The 25,443-nt window shown below is 40.0% G+C and overlaps 3 protein-coding genes across 8 annotated transcripts; 2 read left to right on the forward strand and 1 right to left on the reverse strand.

Annotated features, from left to right (window-relative positions):
• Positions 1-8: 8 nt before the first annotated feature.
• rnf113a (ring finger protein 113A) lies at positions 9-4,765 on the forward strand. The gene is made up of 11 exons (XM_040155213.1): positions 9-120; positions 1,287-1,470; positions 2,696-2,775; positions 2,868-2,966; positions 3,141-3,248; positions 3,565-3,674; positions 3,784-3,890; positions 4,017-4,106; positions 4,193-4,286; positions 4,388-4,494; positions 4,621-4,765. The coding sequence occupies exons 2-11, from the start codon at positions 1,365-1,367 to the stop codon at positions 4,686-4,688; spliced, it is 969 nt and encodes a 322-aa protein (XP_040011147.1). The 5' UTR covers positions 9-120; positions 1,287-1,364; the 3' UTR covers positions 4,689-4,765.
• On the reverse strand, positions 4,757-15,720 carry strada (STE20 related adaptor alpha). Of its 4 annotated transcripts, XM_040155202.1 has the most exons (13): positions 15,534-15,720; positions 14,247-14,310; positions 13,603-13,660; positions 10,935-10,963; positions 9,242-9,344; positions 8,719-8,840; positions 8,329-8,437; positions 8,072-8,195; positions 7,258-7,429; positions 7,021-7,125; positions 6,545-6,792; positions 6,405-6,447; positions 4,757-5,890 (listed from the first exon to the last, which is right to left on the reverse strand). In XM_040155202.1, the coding sequence occupies exons 2-13, from the start codon at positions 14,256-14,258 to the stop codon at positions 5,735-5,737; spliced, it is 1,281 nt and encodes a 426-aa protein (XP_040011136.1). In that variant the 5' UTR covers positions 14,259-14,310; positions 15,534-15,720; the 3' UTR covers positions 4,757-5,734. The 4 variants fall into 4 exon arrangements, with proteins under 4 accessions (XP_040011136.1, XP_040011117.1, XP_040011107.1 ...); XM_040155183.1 differs by lacking the exon at positions 10,935-10,963; XM_040155173.1 differs by lacking the exons at positions 10,935-10,963; positions 13,603-13,660.
• On the forward strand, positions 15,655-23,760 carry ddx42 (DEAD (Asp-Glu-Ala-Asp) box helicase 42). Of its 3 annotated transcripts, none has more exons than XM_040155119.1 (18): positions 15,655-15,786; positions 16,763-16,981; positions 17,108-17,258; positions 17,362-17,423; positions 17,867-17,903; positions 18,305-18,457; positions 18,598-18,702; positions 18,924-19,043; positions 19,151-19,327; positions 19,463-19,591; positions 19,704-19,803; positions 19,888-19,935; positions 20,036-20,133; positions 20,475-20,751; positions 20,996-21,222; positions 21,330-21,440; positions 21,675-21,791; positions 22,422-23,760. In XM_040155119.1, exons 1-18 carry the CDS (start codon positions 15,722-15,724, stop codon positions 23,016-23,018), a joined length of 2,793 nt encoding a protein of 930 aa, XP_040011053.1. In that variant the 5' UTR covers positions 15,655-15,721; the 3' UTR covers positions 23,019-23,760. The 3 variants fall into 3 exon arrangements, with proteins under 3 accessions (XP_040011053.1, XP_040011063.1, XP_040011073.1); XM_040155129.1 differs by lacking the exon at positions 15,655-15,786 and adding an exon at positions 15,811-15,877; XM_040155139.1 differs by lacking the exons at positions 15,655-15,786; positions 16,763-16,981; positions 17,867-17,903 and having other exon boundaries at positions 17,243-17,258.
• The last annotated feature ends 1,683 nt before the right edge of the window (positions 23,761-25,443 follow it).

A 25,443-nucleotide genomic window follows, 5' to 3' on the forward strand; every position in this document is an offset into this window, starting at 1 on the left:
CCTCCGCGGGCCCTGTGTCCTACAAACACCCGCTGTCCTCTGCAGGAGAGCCACGGACGTTGCTGCAGCTGGAGGAGGACAGGACAGAAACGACAAGCTGCGAGTGACACACGATTAAAGGTAAAGGATTTCCGGTCGGAGCTTTCAAAATAAAAATCGCCTTCACCTATTTGCGTTTGATTTCACTGAGCGTCGAATAATGATATTTTTATTTTCATCTCTATTTCCGGTTTTATTCTACGTACGTCATGCATTAGGCATAATCGAGTAAATAGCTTTCAAGATAAAATACAACTTCAAACCGCCATCAAACACATCTTTGTCAGTTTTCCGTTGCTTCACCAAACTACTGTTCTTTTGAATACATGGTTTTGCTTTTATCTGCTTATACTCACAACAGAACTGTGGACGAATCTATAATATGTTTGGTCTGTTAGGGAACTATCATATTTTAAAGAATCAACCACGAGCAGTATTCCCAAGTTTTTCCAATTAATTATTTTGTTGTTGTTGTTTTTAATTGATCCCTTAATCTGCAACAGAAAAACACAGAAGATATCCAATGCCACTCACCTGGAAGACACTCTGAAACACATTTGATGGTTTTGTCAAATGTTATTTTTTTTTTATTATACTTCGTTGTTTATTATTGTTTAAACTGTTTCATGTTGCAGTTGTAAATTCTAGAGATGACAAGTATACGCAGAATATTGTCTGTCATTTTCTGACCTGTTCTGTACAGTTCAATAAAGCTGGTTAGGGGAAAAAAAGAAAGAGAAAAAAAAAAAAAAGCATAAATGGCAGCTAAATTTGTTTCCTATGTGTGACAACTACAAACTAACCAGAGTGAAAATTAAAACATTTAGAAATAGCCTGTTAATGATTTATTGGAACACAAATAAAATACAGTACAATTACATGGTTTATACACCCTCTTTTTCTATTTCTCCAAAAGGATAGCCTAAGGTAGGCCAAATTGACTAATTTACTGATTGATTTACTATCCTAAAAAAGGAAATTGGACTGCAACGTGGGCGCAAAATTGAAAATACACAATAAAAATATAGCCGACACAGCAGAAACAATGAAAGACATAGTCCACACATGGTGGACACTCAGTAGCAATTAGAGGATATATGTTGTCATATCACAGAACACCACATTAAAACGTACAAAATCAACTTCACGTACCAATGAGAATATTTTTTATGAATTTTATGTGAATTAGGTTTTGGCTTTAGAATAAATGAATTATTGACAGTAATGATTCTTCTTTTGATCCACAGAAGGCAACTAACCACGGTTGACTCCAAGACGCCAGAGGGCGCTGTGGCGACGGCGGCTATTTATACACTGGTGGCAATATGGCGGAGTCGGAGGAGCCCAAAGCGGGTTCTTGCACTTTTCTGTTCAAAAAATCTACTAAAAAATTCTCCGGACGAAAGCGAAAAGCGAGCGACAGCGATAAAGGTAATAACTACTCGCTTAGCTAACGGTTCTAATGTTTTAAGGGCGTTAAGCCTCGTGCTGTTAACGCCGTAGCTTTGTCAACAGCCCTGAAATGTCAAACTAACTAGCTGGGGTTTGAATGTATTCTTGTATTCATTCCATGTTTTAAACGATGACAATAATAGTTACCTGATTAAGAGCCAAGCGCGTTACGACGACAGAGAAAGTAGAGCAAGTTTAAACTGTAGGCGGGCTTGGTCATATTTGTTAAAACCAGGTCCCTCACTCATGTCGCGTTTCTGCTCCCTCGGAATTTGGAGAGACGTGACCGGATTGGGCAGCCTGCATTTTCTCTTCTTACAGTTTATTCAGATGGTTTTTCAACAACCCAATAATATAAACTCACCCAGAATTTGGTGTTTGAGGTGACTTTTGGTTTTGTGACATGATGCGTCACCATGCTGGAAGTAGCCATTAGAAGATGGGTAGATTATGGTCAGACAGGCTGTTGCATTCAAACCACGATTGATCGGTATTAAGGGGCCCAGAATCTGCCAAGGAAACATGTCCAGCTCCATTACACCACCACCAGCATGGACTGTTGACACAAGGCAGGTTGGGTCCATGGATTCATGCTGTTGACACCACATTCTGACCCTAGCATCTGCTGCCTCAGCAGAAATCCAGATTCATCAGACCAGGCTACGTGTTTTCCAGTCTTCAACTGTACAGTTTTTCTGAGCCCGTGCCCACTGCAGCCTGAGATTTTCTGTGTTCTGCTGACAGGAGTGGAACCTGACGTGATCTTCTGTTGTCGTAGCCCATCCTCATTGGATGTTTTCTGTTTTTTGCTCTGAGTAAATTCTGGAGTCCTGTGTGAAAATCCCAGGAGATCAGCAGTTTCAGAAATGCTCAAACCAGCCCGTCTGGCACCAACATCCATGCTACAATCAAAGTCACTGAGATCATATTCTTCCCCCGTTCTGATGTTTGATGTGAACATTAACTAAAGCTTCTGACCTGTAGCTGCATTATTTTATGCATTGCTCTTCTGCCACATGATTGGCTGATTAGACAATTACATGAATAAGCAGGTACACAGGTGTTCCTAATACAGTGCTTGCTGAGTGTGTATACTATAAATAATAAAGAAATTGTCAGATAGTTAGCAGATTGACCATGTTGGAGCACATAATTCTGAGTTCAAGACGAGATGCAAAAAAATAAGTTAAACTTGTCTCTTCAGATGGCAATAGTGACGAGGACCAGAGCTCTGTGGTCAGAAGAGAAAAGAAAGACACTCGAGTCAACCCCATGATTCAAAGGGTACAAATATTTTTAATAATAATAATAATGATAATAATACTTTTTGAGCATAATAGTAAGATAAGCGTTACTCTTCTCTCGTCCCCGTCAAGACAAAAAAAGTGGAAAGAGATGCTGTATCTTCCAGTGAAAGTGAAGATGACAAAGGAGACAAGAAGATCACTGTTGCCTACAAGTCCACACGATCAGCAGTGAGTTGACACTTTTCTTTAATATCACATTTTGTTGGGGTTCCAGGAAGCGTTGCTTAAACATGCTGGTCTGGAAAAATGAATGAGAAACACGTGTCACCTTGTTGTACCTTGTTGAAGTACTGTAGAACTCTTTCTCACCCTCCACTATTCTGCCAATCTTGTCCAAAAAAGAAACCAGAGGGACCCGAGGACATGGGTGCAACTGCTACCTATCAGCTGGACACAGAGAGGGACAAGGATGCTCAGGCCATTTTTGAGAGGAGTCAGAAAATCCAAGAGGTATGAGATCAGATTATGTCATTCTTAAATGTTACACAACTGACATTTTTTGCAGAAAGCTACCATTCAATATAGACGTTTGAAGTGTTTCTTTTTTAGATAAATACACATTATTGGCATTCTAGTGGTTCAGTGTTCCTTTCAATTTATTACTATTATCAAAAATATTCTAAACTAAATTCTAAATGTTGTATAACTGCATCAAGTCATACCTGAAATATCAACTTGTTTTGATTTTTCTCACCAACCTTTGCACAAAGGTAAAAGTTTTGAAGTTTCCTACTGACTAGATGAACCCTTTTTTCTCCTTCAACAGGAGCTGTCAGGTAAAGAGGATGATAAAATCTACCGCGGCATCAACAATTACCAGAAATTCATCAAACCCAAAGATACAACCATGGGCAATGCCTCCTCTGGCATGGTCAGGTGAGCAGTAAGGTGAAACATATTCATCAAATACTTTCATAAGACATGACCGATGAATGCTAATATCAGTCGTTGTTGTTTCATATAAGTTTCCTCAACCTTTTTACAGAAAAGGACCAATCCGAGCCCCTGAACACCTGAGAGCCACAGTCAGGTGGGACTACCAGCCGGATATCTGCAAAGACTATAAGGAGACTGGTTTCTGTGGTTTTGGAGGTAGATACTAGATTTGTACCATTAAAATATCAAAGCCATCTGTGGAACAACTCATTTGAAGTGAGAACTTTTTTTTCCATCTTGACCGTTCACATTAGTGTTATTCATGTTCTTCTCTGCTTTTAGACAGCTGTAAGTTCCTTCACGACAGATCAGACTACAAACATGGCTGGCAGATCGAGAGGGAGCTGGAAGAGGGCAGATATGGAGCCAATGGTGAGTTCAGTAGGGGGATTTCATGTTTGGTTTTTTTTTGTGTTCCTGCATCAGCATTTCCTGAACATTACTGCGCTTTCATCTAGACGATGAGAACTATGAGGTGAGCAGTGACGATGAGGATTTGCCATTTAAGTGCTTCATCTGCAGGGAATCCTTTAAGAATCCCATTGTCACAAAGTAAGTCTCCTCCTCCTCTGTATGTCTTTCTCTGCTTCTTCATCATGCATGGCCTTGTTTATTACCAGTCGCAGTGTGTTAACCAGTCAAATGTCTCCCAGGTGCAGGCACTATTTTTGTGAGACCTGCGCTCTTCAGCATTACCGCAAGTCCAAGCGCTGCTATGTATGCAACACCCAAACCAATGGTGTCTTCAACCCCGCTAAAGGTAAGCACGGTCTGCCCGAAGACCTTTGAGAAGGGGCTAATAAACTGCATATAAAGAATTCATGTGCTGAGTTCATGTTAATGATTCCCTTCAGTCATGCTTTCTATTATTTTCCCTTTATTCTAGAGTTGATGGCCAAGATGGAGAAACACCATGCCGCAACAGACCAACCACCATCAGATGAGGAAGATTAGCAACATTTGAATCGTTTCAACCCTCCCCTTATGTGTTTGTCCATGTAAATTTGGAATAAAATAACTTTTATAAGGTTTACTGGATGATTTGTGTGGTATCATTAAGTTAAAACATTTAAGTGAACTATGTTTATTGTTAAAGGTCAAGTTTGACATTTGCAACACTTTGCTTTGTCCTCACTTTCAAATACATGCAGACAAAACAAGCACCAATGTAACATTCACTTTTGACATAAGTAACATCACGCTCAGTAAGTTCAAGGAAATACATCTGTGCTCTGAAGGTTAAACTAAACAGGTGTTATACTTAACCTCTGTGCAGCAGAAGTGATGTGTAAAGCATGAGATGTAGTTTACACTGTAACACAGACAGAGAGCAAAGAAATGCATATACAAGTTGTTCATTTAGCTGATCCTCGAGGCAAAATCGAAACCTTCCATCTGGTGTAGAGGGCTAAATGAGTCAGCTGTGAGGGCTTGTGTGCACCCTTATAGTGGTCTCACTGAGCAGATGGGCCACATACAGCAGCCACGTTCCAACAAGAGGTAGAGAGTCCCCTCTGAAGATTTAGTAGCAGGTTCTCACTGATCTGTTTCATGAGAATCTTTAGGTTTAGGCTACATCTACATCCATAAACCCTCCTCTGACACCTCAGCAACAGCATGAGGAATAGAGGAGTCCTGTGGTGTTTTGGCTCCAGGGGGCTTACAATCTGTAAACAGGTGTGTGTGTGTGTGTGTGGGTGGGTGTGTGTGTGTGTGTGTGTGTGTGTGTGTGTGTGTGAGAGAGAGAGAGAGAGAGAGAGAGAGGCCATCAGTGCTTTGCAAGAGTCTGTGCATATCTAGAGAACAAAAGCGTGCAAGACATCAAAAAGAGGCAAGATGGCTGCTGGCTTTTAACCTTTGTCTCTGAGAACAGCAACTCGTTTTAGTTTGAAATTTGTATTATTTACAAGGGGACCATTAGAAAAATAGATCTCGTCCTGTCTTCTCAGAGGGTTTCCCATCAGATTCCTACAAGTGTCTCCCCACTTAGTCCTCCACTGTCAGAAGTCCCAGTCGTCCACCTCCAGGTGGCTGAGACCCGACTCCAGACTGGCCAGTCCAGAGGGAGAGTCCTGTCGCTGGGAGCTCTCGAAGCTGGTGATGGGCGACACAGGCCGTAGCAGCTCAGGCAGCGCCTCCGAGGGCCGGCGTTTGATCTGAGAGAGAGAGAAAAGAAGAACAGTTGAAGGACAGAATTTAACTTCATTTTTTAATTTATTTTCCAAATCATCATTTCATAATCATATCTTTTTATTTACCCACATTTCTATATTCAAAATGAAATGAGCGGCAACATGGATGGCATGGTGAAGGATTCTGAGATGGTCCCCTGAGAAAACCCAGTTTTCTTTTTGCAAAGACATTCTGGTTGTACCGCAGAGACTGGAATTTAGATTGTGTGTGTGTGTGTGTGTGTGTGTGTGTGTGTGTGTGTGTGTGTGTGTGTGTGTGTGTGTGTGTGTGTGTGTGTGTGTGTGTGTGTAAAAACAGACATCACAAGGAAATGTCATATGGATTTAACACAGTGGGCTTTTGTTTAAGCTACTAAACCAGGAAGATAGTTTGTTGTCCCAGAGGTCAAAAATGACTGGGGCAACAAATAACAAATTTTAAAAATTATAATTGTTTTAATAAGTGATAATATCTGGGCTACTCTGAAATTTTACACACCTGTTTGAAGAAGGGATGGCCTATGAGAGTGGAGGCAGACGGTCTGATGGAAGACAACGGGAAAAAAATTAGTGTATTGAAAAATGTTACAACATGTCCTATACAGTATACAGTAAGAATGCAGGAAGAAAAACGCCAACCTCTTTTCTGGGTCTCGCTGTAGACACAGTTCAACAAAGGCGTGGAAGTGTGGGGAGAAGGTTCGGTTGTATGGGTGTCCTGTTGAGGAAGGCTCTCCGTTGGAGTGTCTGACCCCTCCGGGCCCCGGACCCTCGCAGATCCCAGAGTCAGCCCCAGAGCGGGATGGTTTCATGGACAGCTCCTCTGGTGGAATAGTGGTGGTGTCCAGCAAACATGGCACGGTCCCATTTAGCTTCTCCAACAGCATCTGTAGAAGTGAAGAGAGGAGGTAGGAAGTGTTAGATTACCTTCTTTTTTGATTTAGGAAGACAGTTTACTGACTTGTACTGTTGAGTTTACGAAAAAAGTAGGGCCCTTTATCAATGTACAGTGAATCCAATTGAATTTTACTCCTGTGCTCTTTAGTGTAGGAGCAAATAAAAATATAAATAACTCTGAAATTGACTGATAAAGTATTCCTTTTACAATCAGTCACCTGTGTAGCCGGCATGTCTTTGAAGGGGACATGTCCATTTGCCAGTTCGCAGGCTGTGATGCCGAGGCTGTAGATGTCTGACCTTGAGTCGTAGCCCTGCAGGTTCTGAGAAAAACATTCACATATGAAATTATCCATTACTGTCCATTTCATCATACCTTACTTCTGATTTCTGACTTCATGACTTCAGTATTATCTCAATATCATACAATGTTACAGTGTGGAGAAATGCAGTACCTGTTGCAGCACTTCGGGACTGAGCCAGGGCAGCACCTTGATGCTGTACTGAGGAAAGTCATGAACAACTTTTGCCCTCTGACCATGACGGATCAAACTGAAAATACTCCGCAGACCGGACATGCAAACCTGTCCGTCTGCTGAGATCAACACGTGGCTTGCCTTCACACTCCTACAAATAACCAGACACAGTCAAGACAATGAATATCCCACTGACCTGTATTTACAAGTAAGCTTAGACTGGCATTCGGTTTATCAATATTGTCTATTTCTTAAATCTAATGTATGGGCCCAGAAACCAACACAAAAGAAGAAATAATGAGGAGCACATTGTGCAAGACACAGATATTGGTGTGTCCACTTTCTCCAACTATGACACATATACATACTGTGTGTGTGTGTGTGTGTGTGTGTGTGTGTGTGTGTGTGTGTGTGTGTGTGTGTGTGTGTGTGTGTGTGTGTGTGTGTGTGTGTGTGTGTGTGTGTGTGTATATATATATATATATATATATATATATATATATATATATATATATATATATATATATATATATATATATATATATATATATATATATATATATATACAGTAAATATACAGTGTTTCCATAGTATTTCCTGGGTATTAGCCAATTCTAGGAGAAACACTTAATATTTCTCGAAGAGTTACCAAATTGTTGTTTTGTTTTTTGATCTGGCATGACAGCTATATGTGATACAAAAAGACATGTCTGCCTTGAAAAACTCAAAATCTCTCTCTCAAAAAAAAAAAAAAAAAAAAAAACCTTGTGAAGTCTTATACTGTGTTACTTACCGGTGCACATATCCCATGTGGTGGATGTATTCAAGAGCTTTTAGCATGCCCAGTAAAATGTATGAGATGCTCAGCTCACTCATACCATCAGTAAAATGTGTGCAGATCAGATCTCTGGCTGACCCTGAAAAATGATCAAACACAGATAATCATGATGAGAGGGCTGTCCTCTAATTTTACACCCTGCTTCAAAATATTGTTAACATACTTGCATTGTGCATAATAAGATACAGTGACAGTTCAAGAGTATGTCTTACCATAAGCCATGAAGGGGGTGATGACCCAGAGTTCGTTTTCAGCTATAAAGACACTCTTGTAAGGTAGAATACTGGGGTGGTGAAACAACTTCGACACATGAAGTTCACCCTGGGAGGCAGAGGAAAGGAAGTTACATCTTATTATGTCAAGATGACAGGCAGAGAAGGTGATTCTGAATCTAATTTGGTACGGAGGGCTGAGCAATAAAGAGAGAGACGTTAATTAGAACACACACACAAGGGTTACATAAGTATTCCAAATGAAGCAGTGAGATGAAAGAAAGGGGAGTTTTTTTTTTTTAAATCACTTACAGCAGAAATGCAAATCTACAGGGGAGCTGAATCATGCAAAATGATGGGATGGAAGGAAGATGGCAGAGAGATGCAGACCTGCAGGTGGGTAACCATGTCATTGGTGCACGACTCCAAGTCAATCCGTCTGATAGCTACGTGTTCTCCTGTGGGTCTGTATCGAGCAAGGTTCACAGTCATCAAGTCATCCAAGCCCCGGCCTAAGACACAGACAACAAAAAATTAATTTTAAAAATATTTATGTCCCTGTATCCTCTAGACCTTGGTTTTTGAGTATTTATGCTGCAAGGATGTTGTAAAATATCAAACAAATGCTTATCTTAGCATTAGTACTGTTTAGCTACAGAAAACTAACTAATAACATTTTTACCATTTGGACACCATTCACTTAAAATCAAAGATGTATTGAACACTTTGCTTTCTTCATTTTTTAATATACTTATGCAGTGAATTAGTTTTCTAAAAAACAATATGTCACAAGAGGCTGTACTTTAGCCAATACAGCTTGTAATAGTTGACTGTTAATAAAAATCAGTGAAACTTTTGTATCTTGAAATCAATATAGGCAGCCGAGTCCAGGCGTTTCTTTGCCTTTACATACCTATAACAGTGAGGAGCTCATATGAGCTGCTGTCAGGGAGGAAGCTTCCCATGGTGTCCCGACGGGGGAGGGAGGTCAGACTCTCCTGACTGTCCTCATGGGCCTGAAGGTAGAGGAGGAGAAACAGAGCAAATCTAGATGGGATGGCACACTTACTGCACTCGTTAAGAGTGTAGGATTGTGCCAAAGGGCTTGTAAGTGACTACCAGAGGCTTGGTCATATGTGTGATATCGTTAAAAGATCAGCGTTGAGTTTTATCAAGGTATGTTAGCATGACTCATGGCAGTAGCCAAAGAATAAGACATAAATAGGAAGACGTTAGTGCCACGTACTGGCACTGAAACCATTACCAGCAAAACATTTTAAAAATACACATGTATCTACTATAGATCTAGTAATTAAAATATATCCCAATACAATAGTATGACTAAAATATAATGTGGGTTGTTTTTATGGCCTAAGACAGTTACATTATCTCAGTAATTGTGAAACAATAATATGTGTCTTCTCCTTGAGGAAGTACAGTTTTTATAATATTGTGTAGTGATAGAATATTGCATAAATACAGAATCACAAAGTGTGGTCTACACATTGCACATGCCATTAGTTAAAAATTCTTTTAGAGTTGTGCATCACAAACACATAGAAGAAAAAGATATTATTCTTGGCAGTGAGGACTCCTGAATTCCATCAATTTATTGACATTCAAGTGATGGAAATGGACAGTTCGCAGTGGCAAGCTGTTGAGGCAAATGAAGGCAAGCTGTATGAATAGTTTCGATTGTTTCCATGGTGACCAGAACGCAGATGCACATTCAAAATTAGAATAGTGCACTTCCGTGAGCATAATTGTGTCCCACGCGCCAGAGATGACTTTGAGATCAAGACCAGAGACACACACAGCTCCTCCCAGATAAAACCAGGGGTTGTTCCATGTGTGGACAGTTTCCAAATAGTTCCTTCTGCCGTACGTAAACTTTACACACTTTTAATTCAAACCGGCATGTCGTCAGCCATCAGCTAAGGGAACATCTCTAAATGTTGATCTAATCACATGGGGTACGCTCGAGACTGCCAATGTGATTGGATTCGGAAGGGGTTGCCATGCATTGCTAAAGCTGAACGCATGGAGCTCTATCTATCTACGGCCTGCAGGGACCCACATGAGCTGGTATCAAAGTGTGACACTTCATCAGTTCACCAACAAATCAACAAGCCGTCGACACAGACAGGCAGTGTCAAAGGGCAAACACTGAGTACTCACAACACAAAATATTGTTAAAAAAATGAGACTTTGTGAGGTAACTAAAAGACACCAAAATCCAAACAGAGCAGTTACCTGGAGCACAGCATAACAAAACAGCAAACAAAAGACTCAGACAGGACCATTTAGATTGGCTGCATGAGAGGATTATTTGACCTCTGTAAGGAAAAAAGCTTCGCTATACAGTCTACCGTTTCCCTGTCCTCTCCAGCAGAAGCCCCGGTGAGTGGGGTGAAATGGCCCTCTGAGCTACGAGCATGTACAGCGTGTCATGGACTGAACACCCATGCATACAGAAATGTGCCAAGCCTGAGGGGGATTGTGGATTGCTCCACATCTAAATCTGTATGCCGACACACATGCACTCACGCATATACACAAAAGGCAAATGGGGGATGATGATGCAGTGACAGGAGTACCACACTTACTTTCCTGTGAGAGAGTCCCTGAGCTTGCTCTGGGGTAGAAAAACCACATCAATGACATAAAGACATGTATACACACAAAACAAGAGAAGGATTTGTGTTTAGAGCAGCTATTGAACCCGGAATCAGCCTCTGGTAGGAGGAGTTTGCTGCATGCTGCAGAATTCCATTGATGACCCTTGCTGGTTTCCCTATCACTAACAGGATTTGTCTGAAACAGCAGCTTTGCCTTTCAGGCAACAAAATGAAATACCATTATTGACACAGATAGTTTTCATGATAACTTGTGGGAACATGATTAAACTGAAACTGCACTACAACAGCAAAAATAAGTTCTCACCCTAGGAAAGTGCTTATTTCTGCACAAGAGACTTAAATATTTCCCTACCAAAGCAAAATAAAACATGTGAAATAATCTAGCTATACCCTGCGGTTTATTTCCAAATATTACGTAAGGCAATGGGAACACAGAACAGCAGAAATGATTCCTTTGAGCAAACATGCAACATTGAGCAATGATTGGCAAGCAAGAAAATGAAAATGAGGCAAAGCTTGCAAAGAAAGTTTCCATAATACACAAAAACTTCAAAAAATGTGCCAAAAAATATTATTATTATTAATGTGGAGAAATATGGCATTTAAAAAGATAAACAAACCACTGATACACAGCGATAAAAATACCGTGTTTCAGCTTCAGAACACCTGGGGAGGCGGCATTTGCAACTCACGAACTACGGTCTTGAAAAAATCACCCTTTCACTCTACTATAACGTATGGTGTAGTTCTTCTGTGTTTGTTATCAAACCCTTATGCTCTCTCTGGTCTTAAAATGACTCCTGGAAATATCACAGAAAGAATAAAACCAATGCCATGAGTCATAGTGGGGAATTACCACCAGCCAGGGTTTGATATATATAGCTTCTGACTAATGAGCAATTTTGGCAAGAAATCTACAAACAGAAGTTAAAATGTTCTATTCCATTTCTAAAAATAACATGGATAGTAAAAGCACTGAAACTTTCAGGCCTTGGAGGTCTTTTTTTAAATGAGTATGATTTCAGGAAAATGTATTTTCTCAGGACCAACGTGATTATTCATGTTCACGGTTCTAAAAATACAACCCATCAAATCAGCCCCACGGGACTTGAGAGATTAATGACTTGAAGATGGGTAGCTCAAATCACAGACTACTGGGATAAGCTAAGCAGGAAAAAGTGAATAAGAACCTCTCTCATCTCATTCAAAATCTATCAGCATGCCCTGGAACAAGACTATTAACCTCCTGTCGCCAGAAGTGGCTCTATGCTGTATCAGTGGATACAGCACTAGGATGAAAAAAAAGAATTCCAGTTTCACCAACTTTCCTAGGATGAACATTTAAATTATTCCCATTCTGACCTTCATTATGTCAAGAGTGTAGATTAACTAAACATCATATGGCAGAACAAAGCCTGAAGACATCCTTACACTACCGTAAACATTTATTCACCCATCTTTTCTATTGCGGCAAAATAATATTACTTACATACCGTAGGAAAAGTGACAGGCTCCCAGTCTTAGCTATGTTTTTTTCTTGCTTCAAATGAGTTGAAGTCATTAATGCTTATAATATACTCGCTTTGCACTATTTCAGCGCATAATAATGTAACTGATGTAACTGTATGTAAACATGTCAGATGGGCAGAAGTGTGATAAACTAGTAGTGATTGGGCAAGTCTGATATCCTGCTTAAAACAAGGACGTCCTGCTGCTGCAGTACAGAGTTCAGTGTGTCAAACCTCTGGGGTCTGATTAACTGAAGCTGTGGCTCGTGTAGCCACTTGATAACACTATGGATGTTTCTTGTATCACCGATTACATTAATCTAATTACTTATGTGAACTTTAAAAGACGCTGTAGCACTTGTCAGGAATTTAAAAGCTGTGAACCCTGCAAAACCAGGAAAACCTTCATAAAAAATCACAAGTAAGCCCCTGGCATTTACTATTTGTAATTACCACTGATGTGAAAGGTTTTTACTGTTATCACCTCATATTTATAGTCATTTCATTATAACATGAGTGCAACAGTAAAGCCTTAAAATTAACAAATGCTGGCTAAAACCTAACCGCTATTTCAAAATTTGATACAACAGCTTTGTTGTATCTATATCTGACGTGGCAAAAGTCCTGCCCAATAAAGCAAATGTGTTTAAACACAAAAACAGTCTCCAAAAGAGGGAAAAGTCAAATTTAGGTATAACGGCAGATAAAAACATTTGACAGCCAAAAACAAGTGCACTTTTTTTTTTTTTTAAACTACACAAGATAAACACATCAGACTAACACAAATCATAGGAAGCATTAAATTAAATGGCACAGACTTTTTGTATGTGACAAGCCCACATGAGAAGTTAATTAAAAATGTACTTTGCTTGTTCCCCCTCTGATAAATTATTGTAGCAAACAGAAACAATGAGGCAATAGAGCTCAAGACAGGTAACAGAGGACTGACCAACTGCTTGGCAAACGTTCATAATTGTAATTCAAGATGACGTCAGGGAAGCAGAGCAAAGCTTCATCTAGAACTGAATGCTGTTTTTTTGTTTGTGCTGATGAAGGGTCTAGTATGTAAGCAGTGGTTTGGGAATGTTGAACCCTTTTGTCGTAAGTCGGTTTGCCTCGAACCTCACCTCCAAATAACTCCAAATCCCGCAGGGACTCCACACTCAATTTCTCAGATACCCAACGCTGACAGATACAGAGGGTTAATAACAGACATGGAGAAAAGAGAGAAAATGCAAGCAAGAATAAGGAAGGGTTCCACAGAAACATAAACATATTCAAAGCTGTTGAATAAAGATGGTTTGTGCTGATGGCCTAATTTACAGCTATAAAAGATTTGTGTCTGTTATGAGGAAGAGAAAGCACAATTCCAAAAAAAGTCTTGCAATATCATGCAGCCTCTCTTGTTTGTAAGCAGTGCTTGCTCATAGACAAACTGGTCTCTGTAAGAACTTTATAAATCTAACTGTCCATTATCGTCTTATCATAATAACAACAGTGTGTGGCTGCTTGCAATGAAAGCTATCATAGAAGTGATTATAGACCGATTTCCCTTACAGGGGCTAGGCCTTCTCCTGGACTAAACACAAACTTCAATGGAAATATCTAAAATGTAAATCTAAAGAATATATCTAAATATCTAAATCTAATTAATCAAAAACGTATGAGTTCTGTAGATATAATCCCAGGTCTAGGATTCGATCTAATCCTTGTCTGGGAAACTTTAAACCTATGTCTAAAATAGAGTATACTGTACTTGGCAAACACTTACAAGAAAAGACATGGATCCTCTTGAGTGTGTTACCTATGATGCTGAAAACACGCCCTGGGAATATCTGTGAAGAAAAGTGAAAAAACTGTGAAGGAGAAGATGTCTCTGTTTGATCTCCTCCTGCTATTGGGCCAGAGTGATTTATGTATTTTGTGTACTGTATGTGCTTCTTATGTCTGTGTTTCTGCTTTGCGTGTGTCAATTAGTGTCTAATAATGAAGCACAATGTCGTCTTATTTAGCCCATATTTCTGTTAACACTAATATTCCCCATTTCATTGCTTTGCATCTCTTCTTTTATGTACTTCTGTATTGAATGTCTTAAATAGTACCCGAAAATGTAATATAATAGCGTCCTGACTGATGTTTTTTACTAACATTAATGTTCTCTTTCTTTATTATTGCTCTGCATGCTTATAAATTATGTCCATAATTTTCTAATTTTAACTTAATATTCTGTTTTTAGGGTGACTTTGTAACATCTGTCCAGAGACTACAGATTAAAAATAAGTGCGGTGCCCGTCAAACTGGAACATGACCCTCAATGATGTCATCAGCAGTTGTCCAGAAAACCGAAATACAGAGAGGTAGACAGACAGACAGAGATTCCGCCATTTATAGTTAGATATATATTGAAGTGCACTATCCCTGTTAATTAAACCAATAAATACAAAATAAATAAACAAAAATCACTTGTACTTGGTCTACAATGCTTATTATCAATCCTACACTTAAGAATTCTATCACAGAATACTTACAATATCCTGAAAAATAGCACACATCTGTAGAACATTAATAATATTTCCAAGTTTATGTGATATTATGCGAAAAGAAATGTTTTGGCACATAACCAAGCATCTTAACCTTTCTTGCCTCAGGCATGCTCTGCATATAATTGTTAACGTGATTATTAAACCTTGAACAGCAGAGTAAAGTCTACCAGCCCGACGATCTCTCAGTTGTTAGTGCTGACTTGAATGATGATATTTTCATTCATACTGTTTTTGAGATTGAAACCCATCAACGTTCACGCTTGAATATTGGTGGTTATTATGCAAACACATATGCTGACTTGCAGCGATCGAAAACGAAGCGGTTTGAACGGTCCAAGAAAAATAATTCACTAACTAGAAGCAAATTCGTCTCAAGCAGAGCTCGGTCCCTGCTAATGGCTCGCTAATGTTGCCATGATGGAGGAAGAGGCTCCTACTAGTAAATTACCGTTAGCTAAAGCAGCTACCATTTTAACAAGAAACTTCTTTTTTTTTTAAATGTCTTAATAACTTACCAATATGATGTTTAGAACAGCAATGCCTGGTTGCGGTGATATTCTATTTTAGGACAACTTATTTAGCTGCCCATCCTCTCCTGCAGGATGTTTTTGACAGCTCTCCACCTCTCCACTACGCTTTCTTGGCTGACCGCCGTGTCGCGCACGAACGACGACACGCCCACAGAGAAACTTTGCGCGCGCTGATGACGTACGCGCCGCTTCCTCTTATGACAACACAGACGGGAGCTTTTACTGGCGCCAGAAACAGGTAAATATTCCCCGTTAGCCGCTGTTAAAAAATTTGTCGATACAATCAGTCAACGAAAAATGTTGCTGTATACTCCGCGGAGTAATGAAAGGTACCCTAACTAAGCCACATTCACGGTCAAGTGGCGTCTTAGGCTCGCTCACCCCTACCCCGGCCTTATTTTGCGGCCTCGAGCTAACGCTAGCATTATGTATACAAAAATCGCGGCCACTGTTAAGTTCTTGTGAAATTGCTGTACGATAAAGTAGCTGCCCTGAGCCGGCAGCTCAATCCTAATGCTGTAATGCTCTGTACCGTCGTACTTATCAGTGGCTAACTACCTTAATGTTAACGAGGTTACGTCTGTTCCGCAAGCTTGAGGACATCCTCCCCCACGGACCCCATTTAAAATATGCCTGATAATTGTGCTGTTGCTTTTTGGCAGACATCCGTGCCTCAATAGACATGAATGAAAATGTCTTATGAATTGCGAGCATTTATCTCAACTTCCGTCTGATGTTAAACCCGCTCAGCTACGTAGATGCCTTGCTATATTTTAGGTTTTGTAGGTAATGCTGGTCTAGATAACGTTACTTCGCTGGAGGAAGTCCTCGTCAATAAAAGCAAAAGTATCTAAAATGTTACTCTGTTGATTTAAAAAGCAACTAGTCAAAAAACGATTTCACTACCAAAGTAACTGGCTATCAGGGCTACTCATTTACTACTTGACCTTCTGACTAACAGTCGGTCTTCTTCCAAGTGAGACCGTGATCGTCCACCGAAATACACCCGCTTTAAGTTGTCCTTGTTGACTGAATGGCAAGCTGAAGTGTGATTTCCGTGATTCATAAAAGTTCTGAGTTACATTTTTTTGGGAGTATCTTAAATAAACAATTAAGGCAGACAGACAAGTGCCGCATTTTTAAATGAGATTCGGGATAATAACAGAGGGATTTTAAGACTTTAAAAATGCTTGTTTCTTCTCTTGTTTTCACAGCACAACCATGAACTGGAGCAAAGGTGGTCCGGGTGTGAAGCGAGGGTTTGGGTTTGGAGGATTCTCTCTTGCAGGGAAAAAAGAGGAACCTCACCTCTCTCAAAAATCTCACACATCATTTGGACCCCCAGGATCAGGTGGGGGATATGGGAAGGGCCAGCAGCTCCCATCATTCTACAAAATAGGGACAAAAAGAGCTAATTTTGATGAGGAAAATGCGTGAGTATTAAATCTCTTTGATACACATTGATGTATTTATACATATGTTCAGTTAAATCCCAAAGAAAACTATGTGTGTGGAATGTGATTTGTGGTACTGAATGCGCCCTTGTCTTTTTCAACAAGGTATTTTGAAGATGATGAAGAGGAATCAAGCAGCAATGTGGATCTGCCGTACATCCCCGCTGAGAACTCGCCCACACGGCAGCAGATGCAGTCTGGTGGCGGCTCAGACAGTGATGATGACCCACTCGATGCATTCATGGCAGAGGTTGAGGTGAGAAGAGAGCTGCAGTTAGGACGAAACAAACAACAATATCTTTCCAAATGCTTAAGTTGCTGTTTTCTTTAAAAAAAAAAAAAAAAAATTTCTCCTTCAGAACCAAGCAGCTAAAGACATGAGGAAACTAGAGGAAAAGGAAAAGGAGAAAAAGTCAGCCAAGTAAGACTTATTTTTGCTCACATTTTTTCATTTGTTTGATTTGTTTTTTAGTCGTTTCTAAGGTCCTTATGTAGTTTCTTAAATTGAAATTTGACCACAATGAAAAACAAGGATTGCCCACAACTGAAACAAAATTTTGTCAGTGAAACTATAAGCCCACTAATCGGGGATACTCATGCTGTAAATTTTTTATTTAACTCCTAAACTATCCACTGCTTTCACAAAGGTCATAAATTACCAATATCAATTTAACTTCATGCAAAAATTTTATAGTAAGTTTCTCCAATTACTGGCACAAAGAATGGCACATACATCAGTGTTTTTGCTGGCATAATAGAGATCATCAGGTAAGCAAAGTGACCTTAGTCATAATGGGATGTGGGCTGTCTTGGGTGTATGAACGAGCCGCAGGGAAGTTTTTTTTTCTCCGCTTGTCATTTCAGGGGTATTCGTGATGACATTGAAGAAGAAGATGAACAAGTGAGTGTGCCCTGCAAAGTTTTTATTCCTCTACATCGCTGATCAGAGAGGCCTCCAGCCCAAACAACCTCTGTCCCGTCTCTATTCTTATAAAGGCCCCTGCCTTCCCTTCTACCTGACCATACAGGTTGCATATTTAGGATAATTACAATGGAGATTTTTTTCTTGCATAGATTATTCTTGTCGTTTTAGGAAGTGTGAAAAAAGCATGTTTAATTATTGATTTATGATAGCAAGTGAGAGAGTAGTTGATACCAGATTATGAACAGTAATTTGTCCTTTTGTTACAAAACTGAATGTCTCCTCAGGTCTATTATGAGTGTCTTTGTTTTTGGTGCCTGAATGCTGTGTTAAAAAGCAATCTGGCTCAGTTTTCACATGAAGTGCTATGCTCTCTGCAGGAAGCCTACTTCCGCTACATGGCAGAGAATCCCACTGCCGGGCTGACCCAGGAGGAAGAGGACGAGAGCATAGACTATGACAGTGACGGGAACCCAATCGCCTCTGCCACCAAGAAAATCATCATGCCGCTTCCGCCTATTGACCACTCTGAGGTACAGTTGACAACACTGATTAAACACGGACAGTTTAAGAGTGTTGTCTCAACTATGGATCAGCATTTTATGTATTTATCATGTGTTAAATGAACTACTTTGGTCGTGATTTTTAGAGCCTGTTTTGTCCTGTTCCATAGATCGATTACCCACACTTTGAAAAAAACTTCTACAATGAGCACGAAGAGCTCAGCAACCTGACCGGAACTCAAGTGTTGGAGTTAAGGCAGAAACTGAACTTGCGGGTAAGTCCACAATTCACTTCATGCACGTTAATATAGAAATGTTATATAGATGAAGTCATATACATGTGACAGTTATTACTCTTAATTTGGTTATTTTTTGTTTTGAGTATAAACACATTTTATTTCTAGGAGCATTAGCTATGAAATAAAGACCTTTTAAACAACGAGCCTTCATCGTGTCTAAATGTTCTTAATGTTGTTGTTTCCCCTCCCTTTCTCAGGTATCTGGTGCTGCCCCGCCAAAACCTTGTACCAGCTTTGCCCACTTTGGCTTTGATGAGCAGCTAATGCACCAAATCCGCAAGTCTGAGTACACTCAGCCCACACCGATTCAGTGCCAGGTATAGCGCAAGTTAATGTTAAGGTTACAACATGATTGAATATTGATGTTTTTTTTTTAATGACGAAGAAGCCCCTTTGTTGTTTTTGTTCTGAATGTGGTTTCTAGGGTGTGCCCATAGCTCTGTCCGGACGTGACATGATTGGTATTGCAAAGACTGGCAGTGGCAAGACTGCAGCTTTTATTTGGCCAATGCTGGTTCATATCATGGACCAAAAAGAGTTGGAAGCAGGAGAGGGGCCCATCGCAGTTATCGTGTGTCCCACCAGAGAGCTTTGTCAGCAGGTAAGAAGTGGGAAAAGATTTGAGTCATTTTTTGAGAGGTTAATCTATAGAGTGTATTTTTGCTGCAGTATTAACAAAAAAAACTTTGTTAAGACAGTCGGTGTACTAATGCGTGTCACTTTAAATGTTTGCCAGATCCATGCAGAATGTAAGCGCTTTGGGAAAGCCTACTCATTGCGTTCTGTGGCTGTGTATGGAGGAGGCAGCATGTGGGAGCAGGCCAAGGCTCTGCAGGAGGGGGCCGAGATCGTGGTGTGCACTCCGGTAAAAGAAGAGACTAAAGACTTTTGTCTTTAACCTTGTTCCTATGAAGGAAAATTTACAGGCCACTGCTGCAACAAACAGGAGGTTTACCGGCTAATGTGTGTTTGCACAGGGTCGTCTGATTGACCATGTTAAAAAGAAGGCGACGTCCCTGCAGAGAGTGTCATACCTGGTGTTTGACGAGGCAGATCGCATGTTTGATATGGGCTTTGGTGAGTTGGAACTATCAGTTCTCTAACAAAGATGATGTCACCCCGTTTTATATACTGAAGCTTATTTCTCTTTTATCTTTTCAGAATATCAGGTTAGATCTATTGCTAGCCATGTCCGCCCAGACAGACAGAGTAAGTGGGTTTTTTTAAGTATTAAGACAATGTTTCATTGTCATAAGTAGAAAGGCTTCAGAGCATTTTTTAATAAATCTTAACATGATTTCCCTCGCAGCTCTTCTGTTCAGTGCTACTTTTCGAAAGAAGATAGAGAGGCTGGCCAGAGACATCTTGATAGATCCTGTCCGTGTGGTGCAGGGAGACATTGGAGAGGTACGCGCCATCACACATCAACAGTTATATTTAGAGCTGTAGCTAAACAGAGAGACAAATTTTCCTATTTATTCCTTTTCAGAGTGTTTGTATTTTTTCAAAGTTCCAAAATATGTACAATTATGAATTCAAGAACACAACATTTTCAAACAAACTAAATTGCCCCTATAATGTTCATTGCAATACAATACAAAAAGATGTATTTTAAAGTAATTTTATACTTGAAGGTCAGCATTTGGGAAGCACAGATTATTCTGTCCTAGCAAAAGCTTATTTTTTTTAAATATGTATTTAGGTTATCATCAAAATGTAAAAAAATGCTATGGTTCTTCTCTGACCAGGCCAATGAGGATGTGACCCAGGTAGTGGAGCTACTGCACAGCGGGACGGATAAATGGAGCTGGCTGACTCGGCGGTTGGTCGAGTTCACCTCCTCCGGCTCCGTCCTCATCTTTGTCACCAAGAAGGCAAACTGTGAAGAACTGGCCACTAACCTGACACAGGAGGGGTACAGCCTTGGCCTCCTGCATGGAGATATGGACCAAAGTGAGAGGAACAAGGTCATCAGTGACTTCAAGAAGAAGAATTTGCCCATTCTGGTGGCTACTGATGTAGCTGGTGAGTACAAAACAAGGCAGTGATGGAGATAGGAGACGTTTTCTATGTCCCATTTCCTTCCTTCTTTGTGCGTTTATGTTTGAACGTCCACGTGAACCTATTCGTGTCCCATTTCAAGCATTTTCGTTATGAGGGACTAGTTAAGTCAACTGTATTACAAGAGTTGCGAAACAAAGCTATAGTGTCAGCTTACAAATTTAACACAAATGAACATTTCCGACTTACTGTTTTTATTCCACCCCAGCTCGTGGTCTGGACATCCCATCCATTCGCACAGTGGTGAACTACGATGTGGCACGAGACATTGACACACACACACACAGGATCGGTCGAACTGGTCGTGCTGGAGAGAAGGGCGTAGCTTACACTCTCCTCACCAACAAAGACACCACATTTGCTGGAGACCTTGTGAGAAATCTGGAGGGAGCTAATCAAGCCGTTTCTAAAGAACTGATGGATTTAGCCATGCAGGTAAGATAAATAAGTGAAAGTATAAGAAACGTTTTATAGTAACTAGCCTAAACATTTGGCTTTTTGGAGTGGAGTTTAACCTTGTTCTCTTTACATTTTTTTCTCAGAACCCATGGTTCAGGAAATCCAGATTCAAGGGGGGTAAAGGAAAGAAGCTGAATATTGGTGGAGGTGGTCTTGGTTACAGAGAGAGACCAGGCCTGGGAGCTGAAAGTTCTGTGAGTTACTGATTAGTAGACTTTAAATCTGCTTTTCATGATTACAATTACTATGTAAAATAATGAACTAACACTCACATTAACAAATATTCCGACTACACTTCTGAAGTCTGACCCTTTGACAGCATTAAAAACTCTATGATGGCTAAGATATTTCTTCTAGATTGAGGCGACTGATGTTGGTACTTGTAGAAAATTCAGAGAGATATGAGTAACGCTCTGTTGTGTTTACAGGAACGCAGCAGCAGCAGCAGCAGCTTGTTGTCTTCCACTAGTAGCTATGAGGGCTACAGCAAACCAACTACTGGGGCGATGGGAGACCGAATGTCTGCAATGAAACAAGCCTTCCAGGTAGAATTCTGATTTTGCCACTAAGTTTATTATGCAGTTTTGATGCAATTTTATTTCTCTTTCATAGTGGCTGGTTCAGATTTTTTAAGTTTCCATAAATATTTTTTAATTTTAATTTTGGTTTTGCTCTGTTATGGTCTACTGCTGTTACTTTGTAAGAATTTTCATATGTGCTGTAATTCTAAAAAAAAAAAATGTAATTTATACATTAACTTAATATTTGAATTACCTTTTGTCATGTGTGTCGTCATACACAGCCTACTGTTTGCTGCATTCCGATTTCTTTTAGCCAGTTGCAAATACTGAAATTTTAGCAGATTATTTTACAAAAAGAACCAAATCCAAAATGAATTTTTTACAAATGACACGTTTTGCCACTCACTCAATCACTCACTCACTCACAACACAAGGTCTTGAAGTTTCCAAACAGCACTGGCAGTGAAGTGACTTTTCAAGGGCAAAAATTTTAATACCTGACCGAGAAAATTAACAATCCCATCAGCACCCTGCAGATATGTTTTGGTAATTTTATGTAACAAGGCAGTAAAATCCTTACTTTGACGTTTCATCGCACCGTGTTTCGCCTCCAGGAAGCTAATCTCTTCTTCTCAATGTTTCCTTTTCTTCTAGGCCCAGTATAAGAGCCACTTTGTTGCTGCCTCCAGTGGCCCCCCTAAACTCAGCACCAAGTCTAACAGCTCATCAGGCTGGACCAGTGCTGGCAGTCTGAGCTCTGTGCCGACAGAAGCTGCCAATGGCTCAGAGAGGTCCCACTGTGCCACCTTGTCAATGTCCGGCTTCACCAGCGCCGGCTCCCTGAGCTCAGTGCCCACCATTCAAACCAGTTTGCAGCACAGCTACCCTCCACCTGCACCTCCCTCACAGAGAGACGGCTCACGGGACAGACATGGCGAGGAGCGGGGGCGCCATGGGGACAGTTACCACCGCCACAGTGACAGGAGTGACCGGCACAGCAGTGAGGACCGCTACAGTGACCGTGATCGGCATGGAGACAGAGATCGCGACCGCCACGGAGATCGGGACCGCTACAGCAGCAGCCGCCACAGTGACAGTCGTAACGGAGATGGAAGCAGGAGGGACAGAGATGATCGGAGGAGTGACAGAGATGGGGGAGACAGGGGGAGTGGTGAGGGGAGGGACAGAGGAGATGATAGCTTTGCTGTCCCTGAACCACCAAAACGTAGAAAGAGCAGGTGGGACAACTAAAATGAAAAATAAACACATCAATAGAATAAAATGTGCAACCAACTGCTCCATGACAAGCTTATCTGTGTAGGCAGATAGCAGAGCATATCAGAAGCTGACACAAGCACAGGGTTGTAGGGGTTATTCTGTGGACTCTCTAATAAATGGGAAGTGTACCGACGCTACTGTCAGCTTGGCTAGGACCTCGTGATTTGGTCAGAGCTCAACACAGTGTTTCAGACAGATCAACACAAGCAGCTCAGAGACAGCCACTGTACATACACCATCAAGACTGTTGTTATTGTAAGTCAATAAGATCAAGCAATAGAGCTCTAATGAATCCTGCTGTCAGTAAACAATTCAAAGTTAGGATGTGTTGGTTGTTGTCGTGTTTCTACTCACTGAGCTTCTAATATGCTTTTGTGATTGCAAACCTGACGCATTATCTTTTCCTAATGGATATTTGCGTAGCGTGTTTGTGTGTTTGCATTTTGTTAATCTACAAAGCTAACTCTTTCAACTGTTTGATTTTTGAAGTTGCTGTGATGATTCAGACACACAAGCACATTTCAAAAACTATGTATAGCTCTTTCTGTGTCTTGTATTCAAGTTTTAGTGAAGTGCCTTCCCCTGGCATTTAGTCTGTCTATGCTTTAGAAATGTTATTCAGGAAGATGCTTTTGTTTGTATCAGAAGGATTTCAAGTGTTCATTCACAAATGGAAAATGTGAAGTTTTGATTAAAAAGACTCCTTTGGCATCTATTTTTGTATGTGTTTTCTATGACAATCAATCTATGTCACCCATTCTGTTTTACCACTGAAAACAAATGTACAGGTGTTGCGCTCACTTCAGCCTTTAAATCCAAAGTAATGTTTTTGTCTGATCACTAAATACATCTGTAATATTTTTTCTTACCGGGCTACTTTATGGAATTACACAGATGATACTATTTTTTTCAACCTATTACGTGAAATTCATAAGGCAGAGGAATAGACATGCTGACTGCTTTAAAAAGACACTGTGACTATTTTTGTCCAAATAGCCTTTCCTTATTTACATTTGGATAATAAACAATTATTTAATTATCATAAAATACTATGCATTTAGCATTCAGTGCAAAATACATTTACAAAAAAAAAAAATAATGCCAGAACTATTATTGAAATAACTCTTACAATTTTTACCAATCGGTGTACCTGTTGTTATCTGTAATAAATACACAGATGATAAGCTATGAAACCACAAATGAAACGCAATGTTATAGTTTCTCACTGTGACCAATGGAGGGCAGTGAACCCTAGTGTCACGACAGACAACATATTTTCATTTCCTGTAAAAATGTCAAAATACAAATATGTAAATGGAGTATTTATTGCAGGACTGTTTTATCTTATTACAGTGACTGATTTTGATACAAATTTGGCAGAAGCACATTCATTTTCATCTAAGCTGCATTTCCCTCCCTTTTTTCATGACCAAATAAACCAGATTGCTCTGAAATGTGAACCACATGACAACATGCACACAAGAGATATGCATTTTGTCTGCACACTGTCAAGCATGGGGTTGGAAATATTCTGCTTGATGGCTGTGTGGCAGCAAGTTACACAAGAAATGTGAAAGTGGAAAAATTGATTCCACTAAATATCATCAAAAACTGGATGCAAATGTCCTGAAGTCAGTCAAGAAAGTGAAACTGACAAGAGGCTGGCATCTACAACAGGGCAATGATCGAAAGGAGACATCAAAATCCACCATTAACTATTTCAAGAAACGCAAGCTGAAGCTTTTGAAACCTACCTCACAGCCCCCTGACCTGAACCTGACTGAAAATCTGTGGGCAATTCTTAAACATGCTGTACGTGCAAGACAGCCGAAAAATCTTTCAGAGCTTCAAGTGATTTGCTAAATCAAGAACAGAAAGACTCTTAGCTGGCTGCAAAAAGCATTTGCAAGCTGTAATATCTGCCAAAGGCCGGGGGGGGGGGGGTTACTAAGTAGGGTGTAGAACGCCCAAACTTTTGCACATGACACAATTACCATTTAATTTTTTTTCGATTTTTAAGTTGATTAAATAAAAGTAACAGTGCATTAACATTGCATGAAAGGTTAATTTTTAATATCTGTTTTATGCAGGGGTGTGTATTTACTTCTTGTCACTTCAAAAAACAATTGTTTAAAACTATATTTAGTTAATAAAAAAAAAAAAAAAAAAAAGTACATGAAGTGAAGATGCTATGGCAAAATATTAAATTAATACATAATAAAATGCTTTTTTTGTATGTATTATTTGTAGACAAATACTATATAAGTTAATAATATAGTAGTGTTTAGACTTATTTATGGTATAGACATGTAAAGACATGGAAACCAAACACAGCACATGTTGAACATATCCTTTAAGGCTGTTTAGACAAAGGTAAGTGGAGAAGGGTGATATTTAC

This window comes from Xiphias gladius, chromosome 3 (assembly GCF_016859285.1).
Source record: "Xiphias gladius isolate SHS-SW01 ecotype Sanya breed wild chromosome 3, ASM1685928v1, whole genome shotgun sequence".
Taxonomy (NCBI): Eukaryota; Metazoa; Chordata; class Actinopteri; order Istiophoriformes; family Xiphiidae; genus Xiphias; species Xiphias gladius.

Bases quoted from the DNA above. Each gene is read 5' to 3' on its own strand.
- rnf113a (XM_040155213.1), top strand. From the start codon at position 1,365: ATGGCGGAGTCGGAGGAGCCCAAAGCGGGTTCTTGCACTTTTCTGTTC. The intron at 3,249-3,564 runs GTATGAGATCAG...CTCCTTCAACAG, and splicing joins GGAGTCAGAAAATCCAAGAG to GAGCTGTCAGGTAAAGAGGA. The intron at 3,675-3,783 runs GTGAGCAGTAAG...ACCTTTTTACAG, and splicing joins GCCTCCTCTGGCATGGTCAG to AAAAGGACCAATCCGAGCCC.
- strada (XM_040155202.1), bottom strand. The intron at 9,345-10,934 runs GTAAGTGTGGTA...CTCTACCTTCAG, and splicing joins AGGGACTCTCTCACAGGAAA to GCCCATGAGGACAGTCAGGA. The intron at 6,793-7,020 runs GTGACTGATTGT...TCACTTCTACAG, and splicing joins AAGACATGCCGGCTACACAG to ATGCTGTTGGAGAAGCTAAA.
- ddx42 (XM_040155119.1), top strand. From the start codon at position 15,722: ATGACGTACGCGCCGCTTCCTCTTATGACAACACAGACGGGAGCTTTT. The intron at 17,904-18,304 runs GTGAGTGTGCCC...TGCTCTCTGCAG, and splicing joins TTGAAGAAGAAGATGAACAA to GAAGCCTACTTCCGCTACAT. The intron at 18,703-18,923 runs GTAAGTCCACAA...TCCCTTTCTCAG, and splicing joins GGCAGAAACTGAACTTGCGG to GTATCTGGTGCTGCCCCGCC.